The sequence below is a fragment of the Pantherophis guttatus genome, chromosome 1, assembly GCF_059756535.1.
Source record: "Pantherophis guttatus breed Tessera chromosome 1, ASM5975653v1, whole genome shotgun sequence".
Classification (NCBI taxonomy): Eukaryota; Metazoa; Chordata; class Lepidosauria; order Squamata; family Colubridae; genus Pantherophis; species Pantherophis guttatus.
Genome location: NC_142063.1, coordinates 265,846,052 through 265,865,180, shown reverse-complemented (window position 1 = coordinate 265,865,180; position 19,129 = coordinate 265,846,052). Strand labels below are relative to the sequence as shown.

General features: G+C 35.0%; 1 protein-coding gene across 12 annotated transcripts in view; it reads left to right on the top strand.

The window, feature by feature from the left end:
- Positions 1–19,129, top strand: part of SYNE1 (spectrin repeat containing nuclear envelope protein 1) — a 309,363-nt gene that overhangs the window by 75,023 nt on the left and 215,211 nt on the right. For all 12 annotated transcript variants that reach the window (XM_034419047.3, XM_034419038.3, XM_034419043.3 and 9 more), the window contains 12 exons: positions 536–648; positions 1,235–1,403; positions 6,443–6,539; positions 7,998–8,200; positions 9,975–10,139; positions 10,406–10,558; positions 11,126–11,269; positions 12,301–12,474; positions 14,752–14,910; positions 16,411–16,575; positions 17,846–17,980; positions 18,723–18,881. In XM_034419047.3, coding sequence (XP_034274938.2) covers positions 536–648; positions 1,235–1,403; positions 6,443–6,539; positions 7,998–8,200; positions 9,975–10,139; positions 10,406–10,558; positions 11,126–11,269; positions 12,301–12,474; positions 14,752–14,910; positions 16,411–16,575; positions 17,846–17,980; positions 18,723–18,881 — 1,836 coding nt within the window. The remainder of the gene's footprint in view (positions 1–535; positions 649–1,234; positions 1,404–6,442; positions 6,540–7,997; positions 8,201–9,974; positions 10,140–10,405; positions 10,559–11,125; positions 11,270–12,300; positions 12,475–14,751; positions 14,911–16,410; positions 16,576–17,845; positions 17,981–18,722; positions 18,882–19,129) is intronic.

Genomic DNA, 19,129 nt, shown 5'->3' with positions numbered 1-19,129 from the left:
CTCATTCTGGTTTATATTTTACCAAATGCATGATTTAGAAGATACAGTGACTTCTGAATGGATTACAGAATTCAGGAAGTCCATATTCCTGACTTCACTATGCATTAAAGCTGCAGTGACTCTAAAAGATTTGACTCTATGGATTTTTAAGAAGGAAATATTACGGTGTGTGCATGCTCTATGTGCATTATGCAATAGGTGGAATAGGGTTCATAACTGAGAGGTAAATGGATTGATTGGGGGTAGTAAGCAACATGTTTTCCAAATGCTTTAGGCAAATGCCCTGATTGTTTGATCTATAATAAGCCAGAATTACCAGGGAACAGCACAATATCTCGAAAAGCACTTTTGTTCTGAAGAAGCTCAAGCTGCTATAAATGCTTTCCCTTCACCCATAAGTGTGACAGCCTGAACAAACGTTTTCATATATTGAGTCATCAGTGCAGCTTTAAAAATTATACTCTTTAAAATTGCCAGCTGTGAACCTTTTATTTTTTTTCTCTCTCTCTCTTTAAAAAAAAAAAATCCAAATTAGGATATGCTTAAAAATGTAGATGGGTACAAAAGGACATTCCAGGAAATCCGCCGTGCTCAGTCTGTCAATGGAGTCCCTATTCCGTTAGAGCAGCTTGATGATATGGCTGAGAGGTAAGTCCGGATTCATTCTTGAATGTTGCAGTGATAAAGTGTTGTTCGTTTCTGTTCAAATCTGTCTCTGGTTTTCAAAAGGGGTTTTTTAATAGCAGAGAAAACAAGTGTTCCACACTTTAATTATCTTTTCTGGTCATTGACACAATTGAGAAAAATCCTTGAAAGTAAATAAGCTATAAATTTTGAAAATGTAATACAGCTGGTTGTTCTTGTTTGCCACCTAGCAGAAGGCAAAACATTGTTTAACAACATCATTGGGAAATGTTTATGGGAACAGAGAGAAAGAAATCACTGGTTAATAAAAAATATTTTAGTTTACAATTCTTTTCAGTATCTTTACTGGAAAACAAGCTCTGTATAATACGTTTTTCATTCTGTGTGAACGTGTTTAGAACTGAACAGTGATTCATACCTTTTTTTTCACTTAATAAACCTATTCAGCTAGTTTACTTTTAGTTATTAAAGAGCAGGCTACAGAATAAGGAAAATTCAACATTTAATGTCTTCATGCTTTGCAGCATGAATTGTAATTTTATGATCATTGCATGTTTCTGTGTTTAACGATGGGGTAATTCATGTCTAGGTTTAATTTTGTTGCCTCTTCGTCTGATCTCCATCTGCTGAAAATGGAGTTCTTGGAACTGAAGTACCGCTTACTGTCACTCTTGGTCCTGGCTGAATCAAAATTGAAATCATGGATTATCAAATATGGAAGAAGAGATTCTGTTGAGCTGCTTCTTCAGAATTATATGGCAAGTTTACCATGGTTTCTGAATGTGAAATGTTAAGAAAGAAAATATATGAACCAAAAAACACAAACAGCTAATATGAGAGTATAGTGTTATTTTTCTCAATTATACTCCTGGATTGATTTTAAACACGGCAGAACTGTAAGGAAATAGGTGGGCATGAAGCTTCCCACATCATGATGAGTCAAGGCACACATTCTGTCATATTTTTATCATGCAGGCAAGGCATGCTACATGAAGCACATTGCAGATGGATCACATTTCCTAGAACAGAGCTGGTCACTCAGCAACAATATTTAAATTTGTGCGTGTGTGTGTGTGTGTGTGTGTGTGTGTTTATTCTGTTCTTATTGCCTCGGAAGAGGGTTCAGTTTAGAGTAACCTGAACCCTTTAGGGAAGGCTTGGTAGGACAAATAACTTCAGAATTTATCAGGATTTTGCATAACATGCTATTAATTCTTTTGGAGATTGGGACTCAAACTTGATGGTAAATACAGATAGTCCTCAACTTACAACCAGGCCAAAGTTACAACAGCACTGAAAAAAGTGATTTATGACCATTTTTCACACTTACGACTGTTGCAGAATCCCCATGATCACATGATCAGAATTCAGATGATTGGCAACTAGTTTGTATTTATGAAGATTGCAGGGTCCCAGGGTCATGTGATCAGCTTTTGCGACCTTCTGACAAGCAAAGTGAATGGGGAATCCAAATTCACTTAACAACCGTGTTATTAACTTAATAACTGCAATGATTCACTTAACAACTGTGGCAAGAAAAGTCATAGAATGGGGCAAAACTCACTTTAAAATGTTTTACTTAGCACCATAAATTTTGGGCTCAATTGTGGCCTTAACTCAAGGACTACCTGTACTTCTTTTACATACAGGAGGTCTTTCTTCATTCTGCAACATCATATAATAGAACTGGAAAATGCAACTAGTCCTTGACTTATAACTATTCGTTAAGCAACTGTTTGAAGTAGTTAAAGTAATTAAAGAACTGACTTTCAACCAATCCTCACATTTACAATGGTTGTAGCATCTCTGTGGTCATGTAATCAGAATTCCAATGCTTGGCAACTGGCATGTATTTATGCCTGCAATATACCAGGATTATGTGATTGCTATTTGCATTCTTTCCAGTCAGCGTCAGACATGCAAAAGTCAATATGGAAAGCCAGATTTGTTTAACGACTCTGTGATTCACTTATTAACTGCAATGTTTTGGTTGATAACCATGGCAAAGAAGACCATAACATTGGGTGTAACTCACCTAACAACCATATAGGGGGAAAAACCTATAGAATAACAGAGTTGGAAGGGACCTTGGAGGTCTTCTAGTCTAACCCCCTGCCCAGGCAGGAAACTCTACACCACTTCAGACAAATGGTTATCCAATATCTTCTTTAAAACTTCCAGTGTTGGAGCATTCATAACTTCTGGAGGCAAGTTATTCCACTTATTAATTGTTCTAACTGTCAGGAAATTTCTCCTTAGTTCTAAGTTGCTTCTCTCCTTGATTAGTTTCCACCCATTGCTTCTTTTCATACCCTCAGGTGCTTTGGAGAATAGCTTGACTCCCTCTTCTTTGTGGCAGCCCCTGAGATATTGGAACACTGCTATCATGTCACCCCTAGTCCTTCCTTTCATTAAACTAGACATACTCAGTTCCTAAAACTGTTCTTCGTATGTTTTAGCCTCCTGTTGCCTAATCATCTTTGTTGCTCTTCTCTGCACTCTTTCTAAAGTATCCACATCTTTTTTACATGGTGGTGACCAAAACTGGTTGCAGTATTCCAAGTGTGGCCTTACCAAGGCTTTATAAAATGGTATTAACACTTCACGTGATCTTGATTCTATCCCTCTGTTTATGCAGCCTAGAACTGTGTTGGCTTTTTTGGCAGCTGCTGCACACTGCTGGCTCATATTTAAATGGTTGTCTACTAGGACTACTGTTGAGCAAGGTACCACATATACTGTACCTGTGTATTTTGGTTTTCTTGCCTAAATGTAGAACCTTACTTTCTTTAACTTTACTTTACTTTACTTAACTTTACCATCTTGCTTAGCAATGGAAATTCTGGTTCCAATTGTTGTCATGAGTCAAGGGATCACCTCTATTATTTTCTTAAAATTTAATTAGCTGCTGTCAGTCAGTACAGAAAGTATTTAACTAGTTCAACCCTTGCAAAAGACAATATTACATGTCTGATATGCCTAATCTTCCAATATGGTAACTGCTCCATATGTTGAATGCCATTCATCATAAATTAGGTAAAGTAGCGGGATAGCAACCAATTTAATTTTCATTGATTTTGATGACAGCTAACTTGAACTAACATGAATTGAAAACTTACTTAGGAGTAAGTTTATTTATGCTTACTTGGTCCATTCAACTTCCCTTCTAAATGGACTGAAACCATTTAAATCTTCAATTAGTTATTAGCTCTTTTGTATGACAGTGGAACGACTTGCCTCCAGAAGTTGTGAATACTCCAACACTGGATGTTTTAAAGAAGGGATTGGACAGCCATCTGTCTGAAATGGTATAGAGTTTCCTGCCTGAGCGGGGGGTTGGACCAGAAGACCTTCAAGATCCCTTCTAACTCTTTTATTCTGTTCTTCTGTAAATATAAAGAATAAGAATAATTTTATTTCTAAAAGCAGCACATAATAAAGCACATAATAAAGCAGCACATAATATAATTCCCAAAAACACAGTTGGGTAGTGTCTTAACCAAGGCCATATAAAAAGTATGCAACTTTTCAAGTTCTCTAGAATATTTTACTATATCAGATAAAACGTAATTATAAGAATGGAAAGAAGGAAGAAAATCCAGAAATGTATTCGGCTCCAGTCTGTCTCCTGCTATGGGCTAAATTCATGGGCTCCTGATCTTTCAGGGTACAAAAACTAAATTTTTAACAGCATATAAAAGAAAGGAATATTCTTCTCATGCATATACATATGGAGAAATTAGAAAGATTGCTTTTCAGAGTTGTATGATTAATACTTTAGAGATCTCACACATTTGCAACTTGGCCTCTTTAAATCAGTTTGAAAAAATATCTTGTTGGAACTTTAAAATTATTGTGTCATTCTCCTATTAAACATATAGTAGTAATTAAATTTTCCTTTAGTGCTTCCTCATTGCTAGTAGATATTTTCACTAATATTTTGGCCTGTTAATTTTGGGGCATTTTAATACAAAATTGTAACCATTGCATATTTTTCAAGAACTGTCTGATATAAGTAGGTGACACAGCTGCAGTACCATGCTGAATAATAACAAATTATTTAATGACTATGATTACTGAAGTTTATGTTGGTATCTAGACTTTTCCAAATCAGATAAGGTTAATCTGTTACCAAGCAGGACCATGTTTGTTCAAAGAAATGAATGCTGAAGAACTCCATAAATCTTATTCTGGCCACAAAGTATGCATTGTTGTATCACGGCCTTCAGCTTGCTTTGAACTTTTTGCCAAGTATATCAAGGGAAAAGATTAGTTTTATTTTCTTATGGTTGCAACTGATTTAGATCTTAAAAATAAATATTACAGATTGATTTAAAATATCTTTTATTTTAATGTTTATCTGTCTCAGTATGGTTTAAAAGTGCACAAAACAGGTATGAAACTTGTTTCTTCGGTTAAGCTCTCACCCTCCTGTGGCCTTAGGGACAAACCACATATTATACAAATTAGACTGCATGCTACTAACAAACTTTTTTCTCTACTAAATGAGCTACTGGGAAGGGAAAAAGTTTGGAGCTGCATGTACACTTTGGGAAAGAGAAGGATTTAAGATGCATGCTCATATGCTTTGATTAGCTTTTGCATGAGGATTTAAGAAAAAGAGCTGCTGGTATTATGTGAGAGGATGTCAGGCGTGGAAAGTACAAAGGCTCAATTTAACTGATTTATTGCTAAAAACCTATGCACAGGAATCTTTTCAACTGCTTTTCATTTAGCAACTACTTTAGTTAGCAACCATTCACAGATACCATGATAAAAAAATTCATTTTCTAAACAATGCTGCATTTAAGATCAAATTTTTTCTGCCTGATAACAGGTTCTGTGTGAAACTGATTAATATCTGGTCAGTTTCAGGCTGCAATGGGAACAGGCAGGAGGGTTCTAATCCACTAATTAAAGTCACAGAGCTGAGTTTATGAACTTTTGGTTAGGTCTTTTTAAGGAAGTGCTGTGCTGCAGAGAAAACAACTCAACAAAAGATAGCTTAAGCAATCTCTCCATGCTGAGCGGGGCAAAAAAGGACACTGTAGGAGAGAGCAAAGTTTCATTTATCTGAATAAGATCACAGCAACCAGTGATCTACATAACATCAGTTTTCTCTGTCTCTTTCTCTCAGTCGTATGTTCACTTAGCAACATTTTGCTTAGCAACCAAGTTGTTGGAATGGAATCCAACTGCTAAACAGAATAGAATAGAATAGAATAGAATAGAATACAATAGAATAGAATAGAATAGAATAGAATAGAATAGAATAGAATAGAATAGAATAGAATAGAATAGAATTTTTTATTGGCCAAGTGTGATTGGACACACAAGGAATTTGTCTTGGTGCATATGCTCTCAGTGTACATAAAATAAAAGATACATTCATCAAGAATCATAAGGTACAACACTTAATGATAGTCATAGGGTACAAATAAGCAATCAGGAAACAATATAAATATAAATCGTAAGGATACAAGTAACAAAATTACAGTCATACAGTCATAAATGGAGAAAGGATGTACTAATTGAACTGGTTCAATAGAACTAGAATAAGGGACTGGTCTTTTTTGTAGGTTTATAGCAGGGGTGGGTTCTAACCGGCTTTACTACCGGTTCTCTTTGTGTGCGCGCTTTGCGCACAATCGCCTCTTCGTTTAATATATATATAATAAAGTTTTTTTAAAAAGATCTGGAAGATGAACCTGTAAGAAAAGCTTAATAAGTATAGTAAACTTTTCAAAGGCTATTTTCTTATCTTATTGGAGATTTCATTTTTATTCTCCTTTTTCAGACTGTTATAGAAAACAACAAATTTTTTGAGCAGTATGAAATTACATACCAGATCTTGAAAAAAGCAGCTGAGATGTATGCCAATGCTAATGGCTCACGTAAGTAGAAGTCTATTTGTTCAGCATTATTCTTATTGTTAGATCAAGTAGAGCTGTTGCTAAGCAATTTGGAAAATGACAAAATTGGAAACCATGTGTATGAGAGCAGAGGACATGAATAACCACATGAAGACATTTCAGAGCACTGATCCTTTCCTAACGTGGTAAACATTTTTTTAATGTTCTTTTTTATGGATGTGGAATTTATAACCAAGCTAGGATACATATCTGAATGTCATACTAATGCCCGATTACGTAAAAAGTACTTAGATTTTATGCAGCTTTTTATGATGTGTATCAACATTGATTTCAATATTAATCTAATTTCCACTTTGAAAGTTTGTTTATTCTGTTTCCCGTTTTCTTATTTGATCAGTTGCAACCATCTTTTTAGGGTGATGAAGGCCATGCTCTTCATCCCATCTCTGCAATGAATCAAATCATTTTGGCCACAAATGCTTTACCTCAGACTGGGAAAGAACACTAGAGATTGTCAAAGCATTTAAAGGCCTTTTTTTGCAAAATGGATTGCCTTTACTTTATGACGTGTTAAACCAGTGTGTGTCCCTGAAGGCTCATCACAGCTGCTTTACATCATCACAACTGACTATCCCCAGTTATCTCTGCAGATGTACCCATGCACAGATAACTCCTTCATTTGGACCACCAGTGAAACAAATGATGTGTGAAGGCAACCAGAGAAAATATTTGGAATAGCCATGCTAAACCTTCTGGCTGCAGATGTTTTAGCTCCTTGAACTTTTCCCATGGCAATTCACTTTGCAAAGTGGCTTCCCAATACAATGCACAATGTACTTAGCTACTAATGCCCCTTATAATCTAGGAGGAATGCTTAATCACTGTAGACTTTGTTTCCCCAATATTGCACAGGTATCCCCAATATTGCATAGCAGTAAGATGCTGCTATGTTTAAATATCTACGCATGCATGTCAGGGGTCTCCAAATTCTTCAGGTCATTGACCGCTTCATGAAGTTTTAGATTGTTGATCAATCCCCAAGTGTTTATTATATGAAAATTAATAAATGTTACTAATAGTAACATCAACCCTTTGGATACTCCCATTGACCCTTGGAGATCGATATTGATCACTTTGGAGAATATGGGGGGTGTGTGTATAATGCAACTAAAGACATACTTTTGTTTCTTCGTTTTAAGATTACATTTAATAGTAAAGATGGTACATTTATCAGTAATAAGTAAGCTACTGCTATTTAACTTCACTGTACTCTCACAATTGCTGTATGGTTAGGGATAATGTCAATGTTGCATGACTTAAGTAAAAGAGTCACTAAAATAACATACATGCAACTGTATTTGTACTAATTATTTGTATTAAGATGGTATTACTATTAGTTTGTTTGTTCTTAATGTTATTTTATATTGGGATTTTCATTTGATGCAAGATTTATGTTAAAGCCTCAGTGCTATATTTCAGCGGAAGAAATAGAGAACATTACGAAGTTCATGAATGATACAACAACACAGTGGAGGCACTTGTCAGTTGAAGTGAGAAGTGTCCGGAGTATGTTAGAAGAAGTCATTTCTAATTGGGATCGATATAGCAATACAGTTGCCATTCTGCAGGCCTGGCTGGAAGATGCTGAAAAAATGTTGAATCAACCTGAACATGCTAAAAAGGTAAGTACTTTACCATGTATCTGTTAGATTTATATCCAAGAACTGTGGCAACAGGTTGAACTGAGAGGCAGTAACTGTCTCAACATAACCCAGTAAGCTTCTACTACTGAAATATGACTACCACTATTTTATTTATTTGTTTATAAAATATATCGGCTGCCCATCTTACCACAGGGTAATTCTGGGTGGCTTACAGTCATAAAAGATACACATACACACACACACATACACACAGCATATTGCCCCTAACAATCTGGGTCCTCATTTTACTGATCTTGGAAGGATGGAAGGCTGAGTCAACCTTCAGCTGGTCAGGATCGAACTCCTGGAGTAAGCAGTGAGTTAGCCTGTAGTAGTGCAGTACTACATTCTAACCACTGTGCCACCACGGCAAACCTTACAATCCAATTACAGATTGAGAGAGTGGGTCAGAGTGGGGGAGAGGTGGGATCTGTTGTTAACCAATCACCTCCACTATGATGCTCTCCCATTGGGGCCTTAAGCTAACTTGCAGGGCCAGTTTTGTAGGCCATTTTGAAAGGTTGGGGCCAATCTCACATTGGGAGGCAAGATGTTCCAGAGTGCATGTGCGACAGCAGAGAAGGCCCTTCTTCTGGACCCCACTAGCCAGAACAATTGGCCAAAGAGGCCCGCAGCATGCCATTACTTCATGCTTTTTCTCCAAGCCTCAACCTTTAGCCCAGAAGCTAAAAAGCAGACTGAAAAAAGATTAGATCTTCATGCCTAGTTACTGGTATAAAATGAAGCAAACCCACTTGATAATATCATACATTTTAGCACTTTTTCATATAGGAGATACAGTTGTTAAAGTATCTTAGACTCAAAGCATTTAGGAAAGGTATATGCAACTTGTGCTCCTTTAAATATTGCTATATGTCAGCTCTCAGTCTTTCAAACGTTTAAACTCTAAAGAGTCACATCGTGAATCCTGCACTTCGGCTCAGATATATTTTGGATTAAACTCTTGTGGATAATTTGTCGCTCTGGAAACGGACTGCAGATAGCACTCTTTGGGAGTGCTAATTGGATTTGGCCGGCGTTTTACAAGTAGCTGCCAAAACTTTCGTCTGCCAGGAATTCTGGTCTGTTTATACAATACATTATTGGCAGGTGTGTTGGATATTGCATTTGTCTGAGTGAGGATGGGGGACAGAACAATTTGCCTATTGTAAATAGAAGGAACATTTATTTTAGAAGCCATGTATCTTTCAGGACAAGAGCCCCTGCTCAATATAACAGCAGAGGCATTGCTGAGGTATACATCAGGGGTCCCCAACCCCTGGTTCATGGTCCAGCACTGGTCCATGGCATGCCAGAAACTGGGCCATGCAAACAAGGAAAGCCCTATCCACAGGATGCAGGCAGCACACAAAACTACACCTTCTTCTGGTCCACAGAAATATCTCTCTCCACAGAACTGGTCTCTGGTGCCCAAAAGGTTGGGGGCCACTGGTATAGATAAATAGGAAATGCAGAATAGTTAATATTGTTTCCAACATCTGTAAACTGAGAGTATCCGTGCAAATGAGAAGGTGACTTAGTTATTTTACTTATGTTTCCTGTTGGTGAGGAGAAAATTCCATAGCATGGGGGCCGCAGTAGTAAAGGTGGTTTAATTTCCTAAGAAATATTTAGCGTAAAGAAGAGAGAGTGATCATTGCATGCTTATGATAAGGAGAAATTGGGGAAAATTAAACATTCATATAAGTGCGATTTACAACTTTTTTTCAGCAATATTACCTGTTCTTCCTAGGATTTCTTCCGACATTTACCACAATGGATTCAGCAACATACTGCAATGAATGATGCTGGTAATTTTCTGATTGAAACATGCGATGAAACTGTTTCCAGAGATTTAAAACAACAATTGCTCTTGCTAAATGGACGATGGAGAGAATTATTTATGCAAGTTAAACAAGTATGTCCTCGGAGGCTTTCTTCCTATAGTTACAAGCCACTGTTGCACAGCATTACATTAATAAGTAATTTAATTTTTAAATCTAAATAAAGATTTATATATCACTCATTCTATTTTCTGTGTGAAAGAAAAAACCCACATTTTGTAAAAAGACTGCTATAGAATTATGTTGAATGGAATTTAAACTGTTGTCCCTTCTGTGCTTAATGTTCTGCTGACTCTTCCTTACTTCTATATTGTTTTATCTATTTTCTGTGTTTTCACAGTACGCTCGGGATGATGAATTAGACAGAATAAAGAAGGAATATTTGGATGGAGTGGCTGCCTTGTCTGCTTTCATTGATGACGTAAAAAGGAAAATCTACACACGTTTAGAAGTGTCCTTTCTAAATGTAAAGTTATTTGTCCAAGAAATAGAGGCAAGTTAATTAGAAGCTGGGCATTATTTCTATGTAGCACTGCTGTAGATTCTTGTTCTGCTTTTTGGGGTAAGAGCATTTCTAAGGACATTGGCAATATCCTCATAGTTCTCTTAACTGTTGTATCACTTTCCTGCTGTGACTTTAAGATTCTTTGTTTTTTGTAAATCATATGCCTCTCCCTGTGCTTAAGTGTTAAACAAAAATTTCCAGTGTGAACTATTTAAATAGAATTGTTACCTCCTTCCAACACAATATTTTCAACATTGTTTTTTTAAAATATATTTTAGCAGTATAGAAATGAATCTCTAATGAATGTTCTAATAAAATAATTTCACAAAAACATTGCATTAAAAATCTTCAAAGTTTGCAACCTAATATGTATGCTGCTTATGATGGTTATGGTATGTTGCATTTGTTATGAGCTGCCATTAATTAATGCAACTGAAGGAAAGGATGCTAATTCTTAAGGCTCGGTCTTCTCCCCTACAACTAATAGGAGATTGAGCTCCATTTCTTAAAAGCCTTGTATTTTTACACATAATTATTGGAACAAAAATATTACAGGATATTAAACAAAAAGCACTCATTATGGAATCCCAGTACAAGATGTTAACAAGGACAGCACAAGTGGTTACCAAGGAAATTCCACAAGAAGAAGTCAATGAAATGCTTGCAAGAATGCAGAGAATCAAAGGACAGCTCAGCAAGGTAATTACTATTCAAGTAATTTCTTAAATTACCCTAAATTACCTCCCTCTAATGAGAAAGATAAGGGTGGGACTGATTTATGTTTCTTCCCTGCGTTTAATTATTCTGTCATTCCCAGTTTCTTTAGGGCTAGCCCAGAGTCTTTCAGTATGTCCCAACTGCTTCTATCTGTAATGACTTCCTTAAATTTATTTCATATTCTCTCAGATGTGAATATGAAACAATTTTACAGAAGACATTATTCCTTCTATCCATCTTTGCTGCCACCAAACCGTCCCTTTAGGAACTGCAATTATATATAATGTATCAAGCATTTTTGGAAAAATAAAAGGGAAAATAAAGATGACTAGAATAAGAAAAAGAAGAAATTGAATGTGTATCATATATACAACAAGGCTGCAAACCTTGGAATGAACAAAAAGCATATTGTGCAAATATTTTTGATACATACATTGAAGTCTTCGCCCAATCATTCCCCCCACAAAAGCAAATTTGTGGGAACTACAAAGAAGGAAGATTCTCATTTTACTAGGGGTGCTATATACAATCACCACTAGATACCAGAAGAAAAACATCCTATTTATGCAAATATATCAATAATATATTGGCTATACAGGTAGTCATTTAGCTAGTGCTTTCAGTGCTAACCAAGATGAAAAAGTACATCAATCAATTACAATCAATCCTTGAATTTCCAACTTGCACAGGTCTGTAAAGCAAAGGAAAGCTAAGTAAAAGATCATAAGCATAGTTGGAAGTTTACTTAAAGACCACTTCCCTTAACTACTGAATTGCTGGTCCTGATTTTGGTTATTAAATGAGGACTACCTACAGTATATTTAAAATCAACATAAAATTAGGTAACTGTGTTAATACTTGAAGAGATTTAGATTTCATTAAATAGATATGATAGACAGACGCACATATATACCAACACACACAATCATACCTAATCATTGTTTGTATCTGTGTGTGAGAGATTTGTGTTACATTTTCATACATGGTTTTTAAAATATTTCTGTTGGTATTAGGTTAAGGAGACCTGCCCAGTTGTGCTTTTTGATTCACAAGAATTACTTCCTCATCTTGAAGAATTAGAGAAACAAATTACACATTTTCATGAATCTCTTGACAAGATCAATGAAATTATTTCTGTATTAGATCCTGAAGCCCAATCTGCTCATGTTTTTAAACAGCAACATCAGGTATTTCTCATGCGAATGCTCTGAATATGTTTTGTTTTAGTATTTATTTGGAGAAAAAGTATGAATAATTGGTCTCTTGAATAACTTTCAACAAAATTTTAAGTGATTTCTAAGTCACATTGTTCCCTTTTACTGGACTGTATTAAACCAGAAGTTGAAAAGGGGAAAGCATAGAATTGGAGCAACATGCCATATATAGGAATTTATGCAGAGGTTTCCATAAATAGGGATTCTGGCAATTCAGGAGGCTAGGAAAGATTTGATTTTGGGACAACTGCCAAAGACAGTAAGCAATTGTGGACTGAAATTTTATCTCTCTGAAATATCTGCTTGGCAAGGTAAAATTAAGACACATGTTAATCAACCCATGTGACCTGAATGGTTTGAACATCCTCTACCTGCAATTTTAGTTTAGATATAGCAGTTCAAGCTAATAATTCAGTTTCATGAGGTACTGAATGAAGAATTAGAATACTCAATTTTGAAGAATTAGTGTGTCCCAAGAGTTAAAAATGCGACTTTATTTCTAATATTTTCAAACATTGGATTAATTCACCAGAAAATATTGTTTCATGTTTATTGGACTCACCATAGAATGCACAAGAAGACATTAGAAGTCTTACGCTGGCAATATAACAAAAAATTAACATTCTAAGACTCATATGATTTGGTCTTGTTCTTTATAGCCTTGCTTTGACATAGCATTACATCATATATTAATATGGTTTTTGGAAGAAAGATTCCAGTTAAGGTTCTTAATGTGATGCTGAATTATATTCCTAAAACATGGAGTTTCTTATCTCATGAAAAGCTATGGCTCTTTTGAGCCTAGGATATAATGTAGATGATAATTTTAGATAATTGAAATAAATTTCCAGTCCTGATTCAGGATATAGGTTTGTGATCTATTTTTGATAGGTCTCTATGTTCTAATAATCAGAAGATGGCACAATGTGATGTGGCATATTTTAAATTTAATAAGATAAATTATTATATCATTTTATAATATCAATCTTTTAATCTGCTAATTATTTTCTTTTGTCACATGTAATTTATTCTATTCATTAAATTATATTTAAGATTTTTTCCTTTCACTATCTCTTGTTTGTTGGTTGTGAACTCATTTTTTTTTGTATTTCATCATTTTAGGAAGCAAAAGAAAATTAAAAGCAACATTGTGTTTTTGTCTGGGAGATTTTCTTATTCTTTAGAAATGTTTATAAGTATACAAGTAGTCCTTGCTTAATGACCAGTATTTTAGCAACATTTAATGTTATGTTGGATCTTCCCAGAGCTACTTATGTTCATTGGCCAGTGGCCGACCCCCCTCCCCCCCAATCACTTGATTGCATTTTGGGTGATTGATAGCTGGTTCATATTTACAGTCATTTACAGTGTCCCACTGTCCATGACCACAATTTTCAGTGTTTTTTGCTGATTTCTGCAGTTGGCAAAAACACCCACTGAATAAAATACGTTCACTTAATTACTGCAGCATTTGCAGAATAACAATTGTAAAATGGGCACCGTTTATGGTGATTTAATGACCATAATGACTTATGACCATAAGTCTGGGCTCAAGTTGAGAACTAGCCATCTTTGATCCATTGCCCTATTATAATCCATGGCCCTAAGTAATTTTTTTCTAATTAGATTTTTTAATATTGAAGATTCAGGTTTACCTTTCAGTTACTCCAGATAATACCTTATGTTACTCCTAATAAGAATTTGAGATATTTTAACACATATGTTTGCTGTATATCCAATTATTGCTTTTGTTTTTGCTGTTTTGCTAAAGTTACAAATCTTCAAATGACCTATATTGCAAAAAATAAATACTTAACATACCAGTAATGTGTAGTTTTTTTTTCATCTTGGTGTATAATATTTTTAAAAATTTATCTGTTTAAGATGCTAGGGTTTAATTACGTGTTGTAACAAACACTTGTCAGTCTGGAAGTAGACATTGGCATTTTGTGGATTTCAATTGCAACTATAATTACTCTTTTTCAAAAATGATATATTAAAAGAACAGAGCTAAAATCTTGTTTCAGTACTAATTCTCAAGAATCATTCAAAGCAATAAATGTTATCTGGGTATGGAATCATAACCTTAAAAATAAGTAAGCTGCTGTAGAATAACATTATTGTACCAGATGAAAAAAATATTGTTTTATAGAAAATAAAGTAGAAATAAAAGAAACATTGCAAAGTTGTTAAATCTGTTTGTCTTACTGTCCAAAATATGCTTATTTTAATATTTTCATCTTTTTAAAGGATCTGGTAGCTTATCAAGAACACTGCAAAAAAGCCTTGTTATTAATTGAAAGAAATAGTCAAATTATCACAAAGATTCTGGCTTCAAGTAAAGTGTTAAATCACTTCAGCTTTTCTTTACTTCAGAAGAAAGTGGTAGAAATGCAGGCTGCTTTTCAGGTAATCTTTTTCAATTGCAGTAATTTTACTAAATTTTTCACATTACTTCCCAACATGAAAAAAATTGTGGAAAAAAAGCCAATTTGACTAAGGTATACTGGTATTAAGATAAAGTAACTAAACTAAAAACAGTAATCCAAAATAGCCTCTGATAAATGTTATTATAGAAAGAACAATACAAAAAGTAACAAATTCAAAGACATGGTCTGCAGAGCTAAAGACACAAGGTATATTCAGGGATCATTGCAAACTTAAAAAAAACAACAATACAAATTCAGTGCTTAAAAATACTGGGTTAGTGAGACTTTCAGGAACTTGGCAATATTCATCTTAGAGAAAAGATGAGTTATATCAGGTGTTTGAAGTCTTTTTCTCTTGCATATTCCTTACTCAGTTTTTTTTTACTGTTAAATTGATCTTGCTGAGACAGTTACAGAAGAAGAGAAATGCCTGTCCGATGTAAGATCAAAAACAGGTAATTGTTCTGGAACCCCAATATGTTTTGACTCAAACATGCTGACATCAAACATAGAACGCAGGGACCCTCAAAACTTTTGAGGGTCCCTGCGTTCTATGTTTGATGTCAGCATCAGACCGCATACAGAGGAATTTCTTCCTTTCTGTTTATCTTGAACAATATCTATCACTCTTAACATCACATGTCCTGCTGAAGCTATACTTAAATATTTACTGTGAATAGATGAATTAAAAGGAATGTAACTAGAGGCTATGGAGGATACAATTACCCTGTTTCCCCAAAAATAAGACATCCCCTGATAATAAGCCCAATCAGGCTTTTGAGAACATGGCAGTAAGGCCAAGTGCTTATTTCAGAGTTCAAAAAAAAATATAAGACTGGGTCTTAATTTTGGAGAAACACGGTATTACTCTTAATTTTGCAGGGGAGTAATATTTAATGATGTTGTAGTAATGATGTCTAGTAATTCTAAATAACAAAATCCTATCTGAGTTTGGCTTGTATGCTAATTAAGAAATCATATAAATACAATTATTTCCAGGTCCCATTCACATTAATATAGATTCAATTTCAGAGGAGTGAGATTGTTTATATGTCACCTGAAAATATAAAAAGGAGTGTGTAAACTTTTTCCCCCCCTAAGAATTCCTCATGAGGCAAAATGTTACACAAAAACACAGGAAATAGCAACTAGAGTTTTTGGTTGTTGTTTTCAAAGTTCAGATATTTAAGCCCTTTGGAGTATAGTTTGAAGCCTTTCCCAAGAGATTGTAGACTGCATGCAAAGTCAGCATAGTACTGTTGACCTCAGATAGTACTTAATCTTGAAGGAAAACAAAAAGATATTTCTCCTTTCTCATAATACTGAGGGTGCAGGGATGTGACCTCAGTTTAGTAAATCAGAAATAAAGAAACATCATATTATTCCTCAAGTGTAAATTATAATTTTAGTTAGTGCACAAAATGGGATATAAGACAAACTGTTTAGCATTGCAGGATTTTTCCTATTTTCATTTATGAAGGATATGGTGCAGAAGACCGGTGATTGGAAGAAAAATGTTGAGGTAAATAGTCGACTGATGAAGAAATTTGAAGAATCTAGAACAGAGTTGGAAAATGTTCTCCAGACTGCCCAGTGCTGTCTAAAAGAAAAAGGCAATCCTGAAGAACTTCTCCGAAAACATACAGTAAGTATAACTTTATAAGGCATGTTTCTGTTATATTTCATATTGCTAATTAAAATATCATTGCAGGTACTGTTAATGTCAAGAAAGCCAGCAGAATGGAAACTACTTGGAAATATCAGGGCTATAGGTTAAAATAGGAGATCAAAAGCATTCCCTCAAAAACCAGGAATCAGTTTGTTTTTGTTTTAATACACATTTAATTTAACTGAATTTAATTATTTAATTTAAATATCAACAATCAGCACTTGTTTCTACAGTGTGTTTATTGAGAGGGTGAAAACTTTTTTTAAAAAGTGTAGATTTAATGTATCTGATCCATAGGAATATATTTAGGCCGTTTGTGAAAGCTGACATACAGTTACGTTTTGAAATAATGTTTACGAGTATAATTTGAGAGTGCTTGAATATTTTACTTCTTCACAACGTAAATTATGAACATACAGTAGATTGGAATGAGGGTAGATACCCTCAAGTCATTCATCATTCCTGTGACCATTAAATGGATACAGCCGTGTAATTTTTCTTGGCAATAATACAGAATTGATTTTTATTGCCATCTTGCAGGATGCTTTTGAAAGTCCCAGTTTAGATAAAAGCCTTGATATTCTCTGATGTTTTTCCATCCAAGTGCTAATTGGTCCTGAGGCTGCTTAGTTATAAAACCAGACAAGACATCCAGGGAGCTTTTTCCGTCTAAGATCTGGAGTATTAATCCTCTGTTCTGCTCTTTAGTCTGATCTTTAGTGCCTTCATAATCTGCATAACAAAAAAAAAAAACTTCTACATCCAAATTGCAGCTTCTTATTATGGGTTGGGGTCATATGGAAATTAAGGGTTAGCCTAGCCCTATTCTTATAACCTAGCCCTATACAGCTGTAGTGGCACAGTGGTTAGAATGCAGATCCTAACCGGCTCAAGGTTGACTCAGCCTTCCATCCTTCTGAGGTCGGTAAAATGAGGACTCAGGTTGTTGGGGGCAATATGCTGGCTCTGTAAACTGCTTAGAGATGGCTGTAAAAGCACTGTGAAGTGGTATATAAGTCTAAGTGCTATTGCTACTCTTCCTGTGGCCAGTGTCTACCCATCTCCATGTTTTTCCAGACAAAATAGCACAGATATAAATTGCATTCAGTTATCATTCCTAAGATCAACCTCAATCATACCATCTAAGTTTCCTGTATTAGTACATAGTATAAACTTTTGGAATTAACCTTCTGCTTTCCGTAGCAACAATATTAACATTTAAACATGTGATAAATTTCAAAACCAGGAATTTTTCAGTCAGTTGGACCAAAGGGTGCTCAATGCTTTCCTGAAAGCTTGTGATGAACTTACTGACATCCTTCCTGAGCAAGAGCAACACACCCTTCAGGAAGCTGTGCGGAAATTGCACAAGCAGTGGAAGGTGAGTTTTGCCAACCAGCTTTAGTTATAAGTTGTTTTTCTCTGTGTGTAGGCCCTCAGGTCTGTTGACTCCTGGACTAGTTCCTGCAGTTTTCATGGCAAGATTTCAGAAGTAGTTTGCCCTTGCCCTTGACTAGCCCAAGGTCACCCAGCTGGCTTTGTACCTAAGGTAGAACTAAAATATTCTATTTCCTACTTTCTAGCTTGTTTCCTTAACCACTACACCAAACTAGTTCTCCTTGTTGAAGGTACACAACCACAAAATCCATTCTGTCAGAGGAAGAAGAGTCACTTCTGCAATTGTTGTTCTCAGTTATTCCTGTCCAGGCAACATGAACATTTTTTGTGTACTTTCACAATTTTACTCAACTCTGTTTTCTTAATTAAAGATACCAGAAAAGAATCACTTATCTTAAAAATTATTTTTTTTATCATAATGTGATAGGTTACACAATAATTGTTTTAAACTTCTTGTTTCTCCTGTGATTTTGTGGTGCATGAACAACTTTTTTTTCCTGTTCTCTTTTATGGTGTAACATTGCATTGTATTTTCAGAGAAAGTTAGTCCCCTGAAATTGTTCAGAAAAACAAGTTAAAGCAGCTTAGTTACTGCCTCTGACACTAATGATTTGGTTTGGTGTTGGTTGGTTTTTTTTGTTTTATACCTTTATAAATAATTTCTTAAAAAGAGAACTGACTGTGTTTTATATTAACTTCTTTCCCCACTTTTAATTATGATGCAGGATCTCCAGTCAGAAGCTCCATACCATTTACTTCGCTTAAAAATAGAAGTGGAAAAAAGCAAATTCCTAGCAACAGTGCAAGAATGTCACACTGAACTCACTCGCCAGCATGAGCTCATGACCAAGGAGAGCAGTGAAAAAATAATTAAGGGGCACAAGGTAATTCTACCTCTTTCCTTAAATAGCTGTGGAGTTTTTCTTCTGTATCTTGTTATCTACCTTGACTCCTTAAAAATAAAGGAATATGCAGTATAGAAAACATTGCTGTTCTGTTCCAAATTTTTCTGCTTGAACTTATACCTACAATTCCAGTATAAAAAATATGAATGAGTTATTTTTTTTTTGTATTTTATGGTAGTGATTGATCTATTGTATATTGATCTTAGAATTTCATCTACATTACTATT